Source organism: Carcharodon carcharias, chromosome 6 (genome assembly GCF_017639515.1).
Source record: "Carcharodon carcharias isolate sCarCar2 chromosome 6, sCarCar2.pri, whole genome shotgun sequence".
In the NCBI taxonomy this organism is placed as follows: domain Eukaryota; kingdom Metazoa; phylum Chordata; class Chondrichthyes; order Lamniformes; family Lamnidae; genus Carcharodon; species Carcharodon carcharias.
The window spans coordinates 70,650,827-70,666,548 of NC_054472.1; the positions used below are offsets into that span (position 1 = coordinate 70,650,827).

General features: G+C 45.4%; 1 protein-coding gene across 4 annotated transcripts in view; it reads left to right on the top strand.

The window, feature by feature from the left end:
* Positions 1–15,029, top strand: part of LOC121278882 (transmembrane protein 200A-like) — a 38,233-nt gene extending 23,204 nt beyond the window's left edge. For all 4 annotated transcript variants that reach the window (XM_041189345.1, XM_041189347.1, XM_041189346.1 and 1 more), the window contains exon 2: positions 12,993–15,029. In XM_041189345.1, the coding sequence (XP_041045279.1) occupies positions 13,017–14,588 (1,572 nt within the window). In that variant the 5' untranslated portion in view covers positions 12,993–13,016 and the 3' untranslated portion in view covers positions 14,589–15,029. The remainder of the gene's footprint in view (positions 1–12,992) is intronic.
* Positions 15,030–15,722: the final 693 nt, after the last annotated feature.

The following is a 15,722-nucleotide window of genomic DNA, read 5'->3' on the forward strand; positions in this document are numbered from 1 at the left end:
TCCTTCCCCACCCCTGTAGCTTAATTTTCTGGAAGCTGTTCTAGACCATTCTTGAGACTCCTATTCAGCAAATTGCACCAGGACCTGCAGTTCGCCTACCAAATTTAAATGAAATAGGGATTTCAAAACTGTGGGGTGTAAGAGGGTTGCTTCATTACTGTTGGAGCGACCAACATATCCAAAAATCAAACTCATCCTCTGTCTGTTACTTAAAGGATAGTTCATGCTCTTCAAATTCCAGTGCACTCCTGATTGGTCTCTCACATTCTATCCTCATCTGCAAACTTAAGGAGATCCAAAACTCTACTGCCTGTACTTTAACTTGAACCAAGTCCCTTTCACCCTGTCCTTGCGGATCGACAGTGGCTTCCACTCAAATCCCTCCATGGCCTCGCACCTCCTCCAGTCTCACAACTCTTTGTGATATCTGTATTCACCTAATTTTGGACTCTTGAGCATCCTCAATTTCCATAGTTCCACCATTGGTGGCCATGCCTTTGGATGCCTGGGCCCACGTGAGTTTTCATGCTGTATCGGCCCAAACCTGCCACATTATTTATGCATTCTGAGGAAATATGCTATTTTCATGGTGGGCAGGTTCTCACTCGTCCGCCCATCATCACCTCACCGTCGCGGGCACCATATCTAAAGTACAGTTGCGTGCACCATATCTCAGTGCTTCCAGCCCATGACTGCTGCAGGGAAGATGTCCACGAAAGGCAAGAAGACTGCAGCCCCTAGGTTCAGTGATGCAAAACTGAAACGCCTTTTGGAGGTCCACTGGGATGCCCTATACTCCCACTCTGGCTGCAGGATGGGCAGCAGCGTCACCAACCAGGCTTGGGAGGCAAAGGCAGCAGTGGTCAGCACCAATGCCCTTCAAAAAAGGACAGCCACGTAGTGCTGCAAGAGGATGAATGATCTCCTTCGTTCTACCAGGGTAACTCACTCTTCTCACTACTCTCAACTCTCACACTTGCAAACCCATCACACATCCACAGGGCCCTCACTCACTGCCGGTTCAAGGGACATTACTATTTACTCTCTCACTATCATCATCCTCATCCATGGGACCACTCACCACCCACACGTGCCAGGCATACTTATCATCTGGTCTGGCAGGCGCCCCACTCATACTCTCTCTAACTCTATACCTACAGGACAAGCTGGCACACAACAAGAGAGAGAGGTTGCAGACCGGTGAAGGAATGCCTGAAATCAAGGTGCTCACTGACTTTGAAAACAGAGACATCCAGCTGACCAACGACGATCTGGACCGAGGAAGGCGAGGTCGGTGGTGCTCTACCAAGTGAGGATCCAGCAGCGCAACATCAATCAGACAACCATGCTGTGAGTGACGTGTCCTGTTTCACAGGCCACTGTCATGTAATTATCTCCCCTTGCTCCGCAAGCACATCTGGGAAACAGCCAATGGAGTCCATGACCCAGGGCCTCCAAACAAGCCCCGAAGAAACATCTGAAGAGGAATCTAGAGGCACTCTCCTTGAAATCCTGTCACAGCGCTCACCAGCAGCGCAGAGACACACACCTCGGTGGAACGTGTTTTAGAATAGCCTTGGGATCGCAGTCTGGTGAGCACATTGCACCATCTGATCCACAACAGGCGGCAGCAGGGACTTCCCAGGTGCCCTGCATTCAGCGGACTGCTGGAGGCCATAAATTTGGTAGTCCAAGTTCAGATGATGAGCACCTGGACTCAGCATGGCTCAGCTGCTGGAGCTGCAAAGGCAAGCTTGGGAACATCCGGAGGGGATGTCCGCTGCACTCTTCAGATTGCAAGGCACGATGGAAGAGTCTGTCCGCCTTCAGGCTGAGGTGATAGCGCCGGCATGTCAACGCACTGAAGTCAACACTGGTAGGAGGGCGGGTCCAGGACATCGTTCCTGCCCTGCTGCGTGGGCTTAACTCCATCACTGATGCCATAGTTGGCCTCCAACAGTGTGTACTCGAAAGGGATGCCTGGCAGTTCAGTCTCACTCCATGTACCCCTTCTCCTCAAGGATTCAACCAGGGGCCCTCAGGCACCCATAGGGAGGAGGATCAGCAGATGCATACCCGGGGTGGTCCATCCAAGTGACTCCGGGAGTGTCTGGCCTATCGTCTTCCTATGACCTCAGCAGTTCCAGCTCCACAAGCTGAGGAGGGTGCCACTGCCACACAGCAGGATCCCAAAAGCAGGCCAGGGCTCTCTAAGTCTTGGCCCTCCAGAGGACGCCCGGCAAGGTCATCACAGTCAGATGGCTGTCTCCACCTCCGCTGTGGATGTCCAGGTAGCACCAAGATGTAGTGGCAGGGTTAGGAAAGTTAAGAAGAATTAGTTGGACACAGGTGTTAATGACTTGTACATACTGTTCACTATTGTCAATAAACTGCCAAGAATGTCTCCCTGCCTATGCCTCCTTGTTCTGATGAGCAGTGTTCATGTTACTCAGATGTGAAGCCTTTCTGCACAAGATAAAAGCAGGTGTCTCAGTCCAGGGCCTCTTCCCTGTGCTTTGTTCGGCCTTCAGACCAAAGTGATGGTCCAGCCTCACACTCCCTGGGCACATTACTGATGCCTGCACCTCGGCGATGCTTGTCATTGCTGCCAGAATGTGGTGGGTAGGTGCCACAGAGTTCTGTCCTTCTTTCTGTGTGCTCTCAGCACCTTTTAAGGTGGGGCTGTCCCGCATCTCTTCAGTATCTGTGACCAGTGGCACTGTGCCCCTGAAGGGCTGAAAGCGGACAAAAGAAGAGATTCTTCTAAAGTTTCATGGCTGCGTCTCTATGCTATGACTTTGATCACAGAGCGCAAGTGAGCTGCCCTTGGCCAGACAGGAGTCAAGACAATATCAGAGGCTGTGTGAAGATCTAGTGCCCTCACTGCATGTTGTCATCATCCTCCTGCAATGAGTGACTATTAGAGCCTCCACTGTGTCTCCATGACAGCAACATTCTCACAGAGTGTATTCGTGCTGCCATAAGCCAGATGGATTCAAACATTCACAGATGCAATGAGAGGATCTATGGGGTCGCCTCACTGGATGTCATCAATATCTTCCACAAATCTAGCAGCTATGAGGGCCTCCCGAGCGCATCTGCCTTTTCTAGCCAGTTTGAAAGCTTCATCCTCCTCCTCGTCATCTTTGAGGACCTCCTCACCGTCATCCCCATCGGTGTCCTCCTCATCGGAGGAGACCTCCAACTCCTCTTCAGCCAGCTCATCTCCCCGTTGCAGCACCAGGTTGTAAAGGGCGCAGCAGGCGACAATGATACATGACACCCTCTGTTCTTGGTGTGACTCTTCTATTTCTTTGATGTCTTTTTGTGCGAAGGTTCGCTGGTGATCCTCAATATGTTTGGTGCTTTTTGATCTGCACATTTTCCCAAAGTGTCCCAGCCTTTTACAGTAGAAGCATTCTGCCAGGCTTGCAGGACACTTCACGCCTGTGAGGCTTTTGGTGCCACAGCACTGCCATCTTGAGTTTTAATCGCGTAAGGTCTTCTTTGTCCTGGAGTGTCTTTTGCATCTCGTTGTTTAATGAGCTGTACCATGGTTTGGCTTCCAATCTTAATATTGATCTATTTTGCTGATGGACCTCAGATGTCTGATAATCTGTATTGTTTTCTCGAAAGTTAGATCTTCTTTGGATTGAAGCAGGTCAGAAAGGGTATCGTCAGCTACCCCGCTACTGTAAAGTCTCATATGAATTCAGACTTAAGATTATCATATTCACAGCCTTCAGCCAACTGATACAAATCATTGATGAAGGTTTCCACAAGTTCTCCAGGCTTTTGGGTCTTTCTGTTAAACTTTGCTCTTTCCAAAATGTCGCTGCTCTATAGTTTAAAGAAATGGTCAAAGGATTCTCTGACCTTTTGAAATTTGTCAGATGATTCATTAATACCTTGTCTAGCTATTACATTGTCAGCAATTGAATATGCAGATATATTAACTTGCTCAGCCTCTGACTTATTATTTAATCCTGATGCAATTCTGTGTCTTAAAAATCTGCTCCTCCATAGTGTTCTAATCTGTCTGGTCTGGCCCTTCCATCTTCCCGAATCATTCTGAAAAGTACATTTTGAATCCATCGCTGTTTTCAGCTCAGGAGAGGCTTGCCTTAAATTTTTTAAATGGTGCTGTAGTAATCGAGTTTTCTAGCGCTGTTCTGGGTTTTTCAGATAACCTCTGCTGTTACCAAGATGCTTCAAACCTTCTCTGAATCTCAGGAAAAATTGTCAAACAATATTAAGGCCAGTTAGTTACTTTGTCGCTGGAGGATTGAATTTAGTAGCAGGTTTTTTTTCTTTTCCCTTTTTTTCACCACGCAGCCACCATGTGTTATGGTGCCAACTCTGGTCTTGGGCTGCGTCATATTTCAAGCTGCTCACTTAAAAATGAACCATCTCCCAGTTCTGTCTGGTTACAGCTCTTTGTTTAGAAGCTTTTTTTTTTGAGTCCTTTTCAAAGTTTGCTCACCCTTCCTCGATTGTTGCTCGGTTCTTTGACTCTGCTTTTTGATTGGGATTTTCAATGAACGTCCACATGCTATGGTCGAGTTCCTCTTGAGCTGCACAGTTGATTTCTCTCTGACTCTCAGCCTCCATGTCTGTTATGTAGTTTTTCTGGAAATATCCAACTGTTTCATCAAAGTTTTCCGTTTTGGTGTATTTATTTTCAGGTCAGACTGCAGATTTTTCAATTTTTATTTATTTTTGGAGATTTCGGGATCATGTGCTGCTGCCATGTTGTATGTTACTGTGGTTGTCTAAGGAAAAGGTTTACAGACATAGAGTCTGAACAGTAACTATTTATTGTAGAACGTAACTATGTACGAATATACAAGATAGTAGGCTTCTTCAGTCCAAGCCATGAGCTTTCTCCATTCTGACTTCTACTAGTCTTCTACTAGTCATGTGACTCATCATATAGTCCCACATTAACCTTTCAGTCCTTAACACCCTAATACGACACACTCCAAGGTCCCTCTACTCTTCTCAGTATCCAACCATTTATTGTGCATTCCCTTGCCTTGCTTGTCCCCCCATCTTGCACTTCTCCAGATTGAATTCCATTTGCCATTTTTGTGTCCACCTGACCAGTCTATTGATATCTTCCTGCAGTCTACAGCTTTTCCTTACTGTCAACAACAAAGCTGATTTTTGTATCATATGCAAATTTTTGAATTGTGCCCTTTACATTTAAGTCTAAATTGTTGATATAAACCATGAACAGCAAGTAATGAGTCTTGACAAACCCCACTGAAAACAACCTTCCAGTCAGAAAAATATATGTTGACCATAACCCCCATAACCCTTTGCTTCCTGTCACTGAGACAATATTGGATCCAATTTGCCATTTCCCCTTGCATTCCATGAGCTTTTAATTTTCTGACCAATTTGCCACGTCGGACCTTGTCAAAAGTCTTGCAAACATCCATGCAGACGATGTCAAATGTGCTACCCTCACTGCAATCTTTGTTACCTCCTCAAAAACTTCAATCAAGTTAGTCAGGCAAGACCTTCTCTTAACAAATGATTGTCCTAGATTAATTGCTACCTTTCTAAACTATGCTGTCTCTCAGAATTGTTTCCAATAATTTGCCCATTACCGAGTTTAGGCTGACTGGCTTGTAATTACTTGGGCTATCCCTTCCTCCCCTTTTAAACAATGGTACAATGTTAGCAGTCCACGTCGTAGCCAGAGAAGATTGGAAAATGATAGTCAGAGCTTCTGCAGTTTCTTTCTTTGCTTCCCTTAGCAGTCTGGGATACATTTCTTCCATGCCTGATGATTTATCCACTTTAATGGATGCTAAACCCCTTAATACTTCCTCCCTATGTTTATCCTATCCAATATTTCACATCTCCCCTCAACCACTATGTCTGTTTCTCTTTGTGAAAACAGATGCAAAGTCTTCATTAAGAACCATGACTTCCATCTCCACGTACAAGTTACCTTTTTGATGACTAAATGGCACTTCGTTATCCCCTTGCCCTTTATGTATTTATAAAACATCTTTGGGTTTTCCTTGATTTTACTTGCCAATATATTTTCATGGGTAGAATTTTACATCCTGCAGGCAAGTGTCCCAAAGTCATCGCACACTTGCACGATATTTCGGTCAGCAGGCATGAGCAGGTGCTGGAGCTGTGCCCGCCATTAATTAACAGGCCGCTTAAGGCCACTAAAAAGCAAAATTGACGGTGATATTTCGTTGCCTGTGCGTTTTCGCGATTGTCACATGGGCAAAACGGGCAGGCGGGCAGCCCAAATTTCAAAAACCTCATCCAAGGGCAAGATAAAAAGGGTGAGCAGCATTGCCAGTGTGAATAGTGAGGAGCTTGGTAGATAGTTTGCTGCCAATGACTTATTGGTACTTGGCAGCTTCATTTCTGTTCAGGGTTTCATTGTTAGCATTTGCAGGCTTCATTTCAAGACTCCTTGGTGCCTCCAAAGGCCCCCTGGAGGATTCAGACCATGGGGCCCTTCCAAGTGTCAGACAGCCTCCTGTTACCCTGGTAATGGGGATCGTGGTCTCCGGTGGTGACACCTCCTTTGAGGAGGAAGAGAGGGGCAGAAGGGAGAGGAAGCCAGGTGTCCCAATGCAGCTTCCAGGGGAGGGACCTGTGGGAGGAGAGGTGCAGGCACAAGGGGCGCAGGGCCAGCAGGCAGTCCAAGATGAAGGGGCCGCATAAGACGCCACTATCCTGCTGCCAGAATTTACAGGTAGTGATACTGCTGCTTCAATATGTCTGAGGTGCAATGCCAATGGAGGCTTTGCCTCTCAAGGGAGACAGTGACCTCCATTTATCAAATGATTGGGCCTGAGATCAGCTCCAATGGTGTGGCTGGGCACTCCATGCCAGTGGCTCTGAAGGTCACAGCAGCCCTCAACTTCTATGTCTTTCCAGGGGTAAGTGGGTATCTTTGTGGAGTCTCCCAATCAGCTGTCCATAGTTGCATCAAACTGGTGACAGAAGCTTTGTTCAGGCAGATACTGACCTTTATTCTTTACCGTACAGACGAGGTCAGCCAGGCTTAGTGAGCTAGAGGGTATGCAGCGATTACTGGGTTCCCCTGCATCCAGGGTGCAGTTGACTGCACACTTGTGGCCCATCACTTGTGGGTCAGCTGGGTGCCTTCGCCAACAGGAAGGGATTCTACTCCCTGCACATGCAGGTAGTGTGTGACCACAAGGTACAGATTCTGCAAGTCTGTGCAAGGTACCCTGGCAGCTCTCATGAAGCTTACATCCTGAGACACTCCCAGGTGTCGAGGCTCTTCAGTGCTCCAGCCTGACTGGATGGATGGCTGCTCAGTGACAAGGGCTATCCATTGAAAAGGTGGCTCATGACGCCTCTCCGCCACTCAAGAACAGAGGCAGAGAAGCGTTACAATGCGAGTCATGCCTCTACAAGAGTGGTGATAAAGAGGATCATAGGTCTTCTCAAGATTTGCTTCTGATGCCTAGATCGTTCAGAGGGTGCACTACAATACCCCCTAGAGCAGGTATCACTGATCATTGTTGCATGCTGCGCTCTCCAGAATCTGGCACTGGCAAGAGGGATCCCACTGGAGGAAGAGGATCTTGATGCAGCTCCACAGGCCACAGATGATGAGTCCAGTTGCGAGTCAGGGCACAGTAAGGAGAACACTGAGGCCATGAAGGTAGACCTCGGTAATCTTCAGCGAGGCAGGGACACCAGAGATGTCTTGATCCAATGTTCCTTAAGTTAGGCTACCAAAGATCAGCTTCAACCTCATCCCAGGGCTGCTGCCCCATCCCAGATGTCTGAAATGACCCGTTCATTTGCACCCAAAGCCCACTCAGTGCCTGTGCAATAAAGTTTTGAGCCACCCACATCCAGCTTTACAAACTGACATACCCTGCACCACATTAAATTAAAACAGTGAAGCATACTCGGGTCATTACGACAAAAGAAAATTTATCTCCTGTTGAAACTCGAAACGAATTAACAGAACCTTCTCTGGTCTTCAACACCAGACCAGTTAGAATAAACGAAACATTGCACAATAGAAGATCACCCGTGAACAGTCCCTCTTGTACTCATGGTGCCTTAAACTTATGTTTACGGGTGCTACGTCTAGGTGCTCCCCCCTCGCTGGCACCAGCATTGGAGGCTGCCTGCTGACTATTATGTCTTTTTGTCCTTGATGACCTTGGCTTTTGTCCTCTGGCCAGTGGAGCCTGTGCTGGCCCTGCCAGAGAGGGAGCAGCCAGTGCCACAGTTGGCATCTCCCCAGTTGCTGCAGCCTCATTAAATGCCATGGTCACTGGCAGAGGAGTGGAGGAGCTGCTGCTGTCATCCAGAGCACCCTGACAGGAGCCCGCAGAGCCGCCAAGCAGCTAGTGGACCAACATGAGGTCGCTCTGGACCTCCCTGCTCACGATTGATGGACGGGCACCTAGTTGGGATATTGGGTGCCTCATCCATCTTCCACACGGACACTAACCACCTGAGCTCAGTGCCTGTGTGAGGGCTTGCAGGTCTGAGCGCAACTCCAGGAACCTCTGATTCTGTTCCTGGAGCTGCCTCTCCATGAGAGTCCCCACTCTTTCGATGGAGGAGGCAGTGTGCTCGGACATGAGGGTCACTGCAGTGCTCATGCTCCGCTTGGACCCCTCCATAACGCAGACCATGGCATGCACACCTTCATGGATCTCTACCAGATCCTCCCGCATATCTCGTTGGACATCCAGCAGCTGCTGCCTAATGGACAACTCCAGAGGCTCATCATCTGTCTTCGGCTCAGCAACATCCTGGTCTCCAGCAGTTCTCCGACTTCCAGTACCCTGCGCACTCTCTGCCTCCACCTGCACCTCAAGAGAGGGTGAAGTGCCCTCACCGCTGTGCACTGACACTCCAGCCAAAGATCTAATCCCCACTGGGGTGCTGGTATCTGCGCTGGTGCCTGGTTCAAAGAGCGGGTGTGACACAGGTGCTTCTGGAACCTGGTGGGCCTCTGGCGTCAGGAATTGGGTCTTCGGGGTCCTGCGTTCGGGTGCTTGGTGGCAAACCTAAGGGAGAACAACATTTCATTAGTTTAAGTCACCGCACTGTCACTATGCATGCCAGGGACCCTGGTGAGACCATGGAGATCTGCATCGTGGTGCCATCCTCCTTCCAGTTTTGAGGCTCCCATCGATGATGAGACTACACAAGAAACTTTGCACCATCCGAAACTCTCACCTTTGTGCACTGTACTCTTGCCTTCGTCTGACACCCGAAACTCTCAGAGGCTGGTTGACCGAGATGCTTGGTGCTTCTGCAGGTCCAAGGCATCCTGCTGGATCTGGAAAGGATTAGGAGGTTAGCTGAGCCTCCATCGGTCTGTGGGCTTTCAATACTGTTATGGATGGTCTTCTTCTTCTGAAGGGACAGAGGAGCACAGATTAGTCCCCTCTCTACCTGCAGCGCCATTGCAGCCTGACCAACCCCACCTGAGGAGCACTGTGCAGGGCACAACCGAGTTGTAGCCCTTGAGCCGCAAGGCTCCCAGTCAAAGCAGCCAGGGATCACCCCCTTGGCCGGCTCCGGCGTCATTGATAATTCGCACTCAGACTCTAACACCCCTGAGCTCCACGGCCAGCCCAAAACACACTGATCCATGCCAACACAATACTCACCCTTCCTGAGCACAGCAGGTCATTAAACCTCTTGCGGCACTGAACCCAGGTGCGCCGCACAACATCATGGCTGCTGACCAGCAATGCCACCTGATCCCAAGCTCATTTTGTTAGGTGTGGTGGCCTCCTCCTTCCATCCCTGGGGACACGGGTGTCCCTCCTGGCAGACACCTCCACCAGGAGGACCATGAGGCACTCATCAGAAAACTGGAGGGCCGAATGCCCGCCTGGCCTGCCCTCCCACCTGGCGTCTGCAGCCGCATTACTCTCCATAATTTATACTCGCCTGCTTACAACACTGGAATTCTCCTCATTGCCGGTAGCCTTCCAGGGCCCAACTGTGCCAGTTTTAAACTGGCCACCAGGTCACTATTGGACCCGGCATCTGACAGGCCCCTGTCCCCGCTTGCCAACCAGTGAAGAGCCACGTTTCACGCCTTAATTGGCCCACCAGCGTGAAATCATAGGGCCGATCATGGGTGGCAGACTGTTTCCCAGCCACTCCCAGGCCTGCCCACTGTGCCCGCCCGACAACCTCAAAAAGCCCCAGGTTTTTCCTTGCTTTCCTAATTTCCTTCTTAATTTCACCCCTGCATTTTCTATTTTCCTGCATTCTTTCTGCAGTAAAGAGCTATTGGCCTACAACAGGTTTTTTTGCCTTATTCTACTATATATGCTCCTTGATATCCCAGGTGGATCTAAAGTTGTAAATCTTTTTACTCTTTGTGGGAACATATTAGTTCTGAACTCTCCTTGGTTCCTCCCACTGTTCTGACATTGATTTACCTTCAAAAGCTGTGTACTTCAAAAGCTGTGTACTTCCAGCCCACTTTTGCCAAATCGCTCCTCGGCTTAGTAAAATTGGCCTTTTCCTAATTTAATACTTTTCCTGTTGGTCTGTCTTCATCCTTTTCCATGACTATCCAAATCTAACTGAATTATGATCACTATCACTAAAATGCTTCCCACTGGTACCCATTTCACCTGCCCAGTATAATTCCTTAAAATTAAGTCCAGAACTGCCCCTTCCCCCACTGTGGCTTCCCGCCCAGGCTATCTAGTTAAAAGTGTACTTGCCTCTATGGCATCTAGGAACCTAACATGTAGGGAAGGGTGCTGCTGACTTTGGATGGGCATCCTTGCTGCCAGCTCAGTAGAGCAGGTTAAAATCTGGAAGTTGGGTCACGGTGGCTCCAGGGTGGGCAAACAAGCTGTAGGCCCTAGCTCAGTGGAAGCTCATGTAAGACTGCCCAAACTTATTTGATGTAGGATTTTTTTATCACCAATAGGAAGCTTTAATCTACCAATGGGAATTCAACCTCATTGGTAGAATCTTTCCTATGGTGAGCAGGCTGTTCGGGAGCAGGCACAGGCGGGTGCGGAGCCAATCACCATTTTACCCGGGCGAGCCAATTAAGGCCCGTCCAGCGTAACGCACGGCCTATAGCGCTCAGCACTACCTGTGCGGGCGGGGGGAGGAGGGAGAGTCGGGGCCTGTGCTCTTTCGCACATGCACAGGGAAGAGCGCAGCAATCTCCCTGAGGCAGTTCCGTGCCTCAGGGAGATTAAGTTGATGATAAAATTTTTTTATGAATTAAGTAAAAAATTATTTAAACATGTCCCCTTATGTGATAGTGTCACATGAGCTGAGACATGTTTGTGAATTTAGCAAAATTTATTTAATTATTTTATAAAACCTTCATGAAACCTCATCCCACCTGTGGATGAGGTTTCCTGAAAAACACGAAGGCCGCTTGGGCTCTTCGCCTGCCCGCCAACCTTAAGGTTGGATGGGTTGCGTTGTTAATAAGGCAAATTACTTTTTTAATGCCTTAATAGGCCGTTGACAGTTCGCCAGGCGCGCAGATGCCTCCAGCGTGCGTCCGCCGAACGAAATATCGAAATGACAGCGATGACATCAGGACGCATGCCCAACGTTATCTCACACCTAGTTACGCATTGGCGTGTCAGACCCACCCCTGCATGCCGACGGCATTATTGTGCCCCATGTCTCAGAGGTGACCCAGCAATGTGTTAACTACTGCACCACCTGGTGCTTCACAAAAGGGACTGTTTACCTCAGAACAAACAATTCAAGTTTTTTTTCAACAGCTTAAATTCTAAAATTGGGAGAGGACGTTAAGTGAAATAAACAAAACTGACTTTCAATCAGTACTTTCATAGAGAAATCTGAAGCCTAAATAAGAATTGTTGAAAACATTTAACTAGATCACTGGTTAGTGATAATTATATAGATCCGTATGCTGCAAACAACGATAAAACTGTTTTTAATCGTGTCTGCTGAAAATCATCACATCAAACCTGATGTTTATATGAAAGAGAAGGAAAGTTAAATATCTTGAACAATTCTTATTTGGTTAGTATATTTCCCCGTAATGTGCTGATACAGAATAACTTGACTGTATCTCATATACCTCCTGAAAACCAGGAGTTAAATAGGCAATGGGAGGGAATATGGTAGGAATGGGGAAATTAATACACTGTCCTTATTTTATAATTTCACACATGTCCAGTTCTTGTCAAGTACAGGGGATTAAAATCAGGGCATAAGTCTTCAAATTATGTGTTACTTCTTAACTGTGCTTTTGGAATTTGTTTGATGGGGGATTGCAAAACAGAATTAATCTATGGCCTTTGCACTCACTGTAATTATTACTTAATGTGACCTGCTGGGCAAACTAAACCTGCAAGCACCTCATTCGCTCAGTTACTGCAGGACTTACTGCTAGAAAAGTGACTGTGTCATCAGGTTTATTAAATTTTTGTGCTTAACTGCTTTTCTAATTTAAAAAAAATCAAAAGTTGTTTTTCATTTCTCCATTTTATGAACAGTCCTATCAACAAATGTGATATTTTGTGTTCTTGAAGCCAGAATTTTAAAATGCTGTTGTCTTTCTGTGACATTTTACTGTGCAGCATTTGCTGCTGTAAATGGTGGACTTATAATGCTCCTTGTTTGAATACTAATCATGAACTCGCATTCCCAACAAACAAGATCAACGCTGAACACATTGTTGTTATTTGAATTAAAAGCATCTTGACTTCTTGAATTCCTGAAGGAGTCCCAAAAAAATTTTGAAATCTGCCAGAATTTGCCTAATGTTGCTGAAGTGATGATAAATAAGCTGACCAAATATTCTTTACGCCAATCACTTTCAGTTCCTGGAAATTCATTTTTAAAATTTGAACTGGTTGCAATAAGTGACATTTCAGCGCATCAGCTATGAATTAGATTTAGTCACCTTTTAATAATTACATATGTTGCTCCATCTGTTCTCATTCCCTAAATTGTTGTTTTGTTTGTTTGTTTTTCAGATATAGCTGATAAGTGGATTTATCATGATAGCAACAGGAGGGCTTCTTCGTATTTCAGCCAGAAGACAAGATTCCTTTCGATCACGTAATCGTGTTATTAAGCACAAAAGGAAAGCAAAAAAGAAATGCAAGAGTGATGTAGTGGTGGTGAAAGGCAAATTGAAACTGTTCTCCATTTCTGGACTGATTGCTGCATTTGGAATCCTGGTGTTGTTGGTAGGGATAGCAATGACAGTGATGGGCTACTGGCCTAAGGGCACTGACATTTTTGAGACTATCAAGGTTCAATCTTACAATACCACCAATAACACTAGTTTAGAGACTACAACACTGGAGATTATTTCTAATTTTTTAGCCAGCTACTTATATTCTGAAAAGCTGAAGGTTTTGGGACCCCTCATTATGGGAATTGGTATATTTTTGTTTATCTGTGCCAATACAGTGCTTCATGAAAATAGAGACAAGAAAACCAAAATAATTAATATACAAGACATCTATTCTACAGTTATAGATGTACATAATTTGAGGACAAAGGATTGTGGGCCGCTTAATGGTTTTGTCAACTACGTGCAGTCCAAAAGCATGGATAATCTCAAATCTCCTGATTCTTTTTGTGCAGCAATGTTGGCCAAAAGTACCTGGCGGACACCCGTTGGTAATACTGTAAAGCCTATGGATCCAAAAGAAAATGTTGGTAAAAAGCACTGCGATTTTGTAGCAAACTTGCAGCAACAAATCCCCAAAGATAGAAAGACATTCTCCGATACTGTGTACAGTATTTGCAGAGACAGAATCAGAATGAATGATAAAAGCCAAATGCCCCAAATGTGCGGAGCTAAGTCAATTGTCACTTCTTCCATCAGTGCATTCACACTGCCTGTCATCAAACTGAACAACTGTGTCCTGGAAGAGGGTGCTGCCACAAATGGGAAAAATGGGAATGAAACACAGACTTCAGAAAAATGTAATGAAACTCAACAAGCATTTGACCATTTTGCCTCTGATCAGATTGAAACGATTGAATCGATTTCAGCGGATATAACCATAAGCAATGATCACCTTGGAGATAATAACAAGAGCGTAGAAACGGAGACTTCAAATACCTCGTGGTTAAATGGTAACCAGTTGGTATCTAACAAAAGCTCTCAAAATCCCTCTTCCCAAGTGTCCCAAATTTCTCCTGTTCCATTTCAGAGAACAGGATCCAATCTTTCTCTCCACACTTTATCAATTCACTCTAAACTCATGAATCTTGATGACTATCCTTCCACATCCACGATGCAGGATGAAGGGATAGATCCAAGCTGCACACATTTAGATTGCACCAACAGTAAGGGCTACATAAAGTTAGGTGATGAGGACTCATTTGAGTCTTCTGTTGTACTACCAGAAGCCATAGATAAGTCTAGTGATGATTGTATAGAGAATCTTAATGAAGATATCATACAAGAAAGTATAATGCCAAGCAATGAACAAAAGATGGATAAACCTCAAAGGTGTGTTCAGAGACAGTACACAAAGAGAGAGAAGTTGCTCATGATTTCCAGTTCACACAATACCCTACAAATAGATGATGATGAAATTGATAGTAATTAGTAATAGTATAATTGTACATAGTTGGGTTCAGACACAAACATGCAGCGAAAACTGTAACAAATGAAAAGTATATGTCACTTTTCTGTAGCTATTGATTACTGAATGTCAGTCAGGCTCCAAAGACTCCTAGATTATTATTGTGGAACTAAGCATCCAGTTTCTTTAGTTGCTTCCAAATGTAAATGCATCAATCATTGGGTGGCAATTGTTTATCTCAGTTAAACACCAACTGAGAGTTTTTAACATAATCAGATATTTGTAAACAGATTGTGAACATTGAACATTCAATCATCCTAGGATTGTAGTTTACAGTTTTGAACCATCAAAATAAGCCGATTAACTTGTACTGAATTCTATACTCTGATAAATCAAAGGATATATAGATATCTTGTATAAGCACATAATGCACTAAACCACACATAAATGTGATATTGAAAAGCATTCAGTGTGTCATTTCATAATTAAGTGTAAGAAATAATTTGCATTTGTGGTCACTAATAGAGGTCTAATCAAGTAATATTTTTTGTAATCCTGAATTCTGTATCATGCCTCATTGCGTGTATTCTCTAAATTGTTACCATGCTCAAATTATATATTTTTTCTCATATGCATCCCCCTTCACACATTTTTATCATCACAGTAGTCTGTTTTTCTAATGGACTTTACCCTTAATTCTGGCCTAAGTGCCTGGATTCCATACCTTGTTACATATACTTGCCCTGTTCACAATTTGTGTCACTACAGTCAGTTTATTTAAAAAAACATGGAATGAGAAAACAATTTGGTCCATTGAGTGTACTTTTGTAAACTAAGTGTAATAGTGTTGTTATGTATTTGCCTGGAATTCGATTGAAAAATATTGTTAGCGGGGTAGATGGTCTCTTGAATTAAAGAGTAAGGGAGCTGTTGTTAGTTAAATAAGGAAAGAAATCAGAGCCTTTGAACCATAGGCCCATGACCAGTAAGCTTAATTTTGGTTGAAGGGAAGATATTGGAAAAATATAACAAAATCAAGGGAGTGGTAGGGGGAAGCGTTGTTATTGAAGATGCCTAATGAAGCTTTAGAAGGAGATGATGCCTCATAATTGTAGTTATTTCTTAAAAATAAATGTAACTAGTAGATGAAAGAATTCC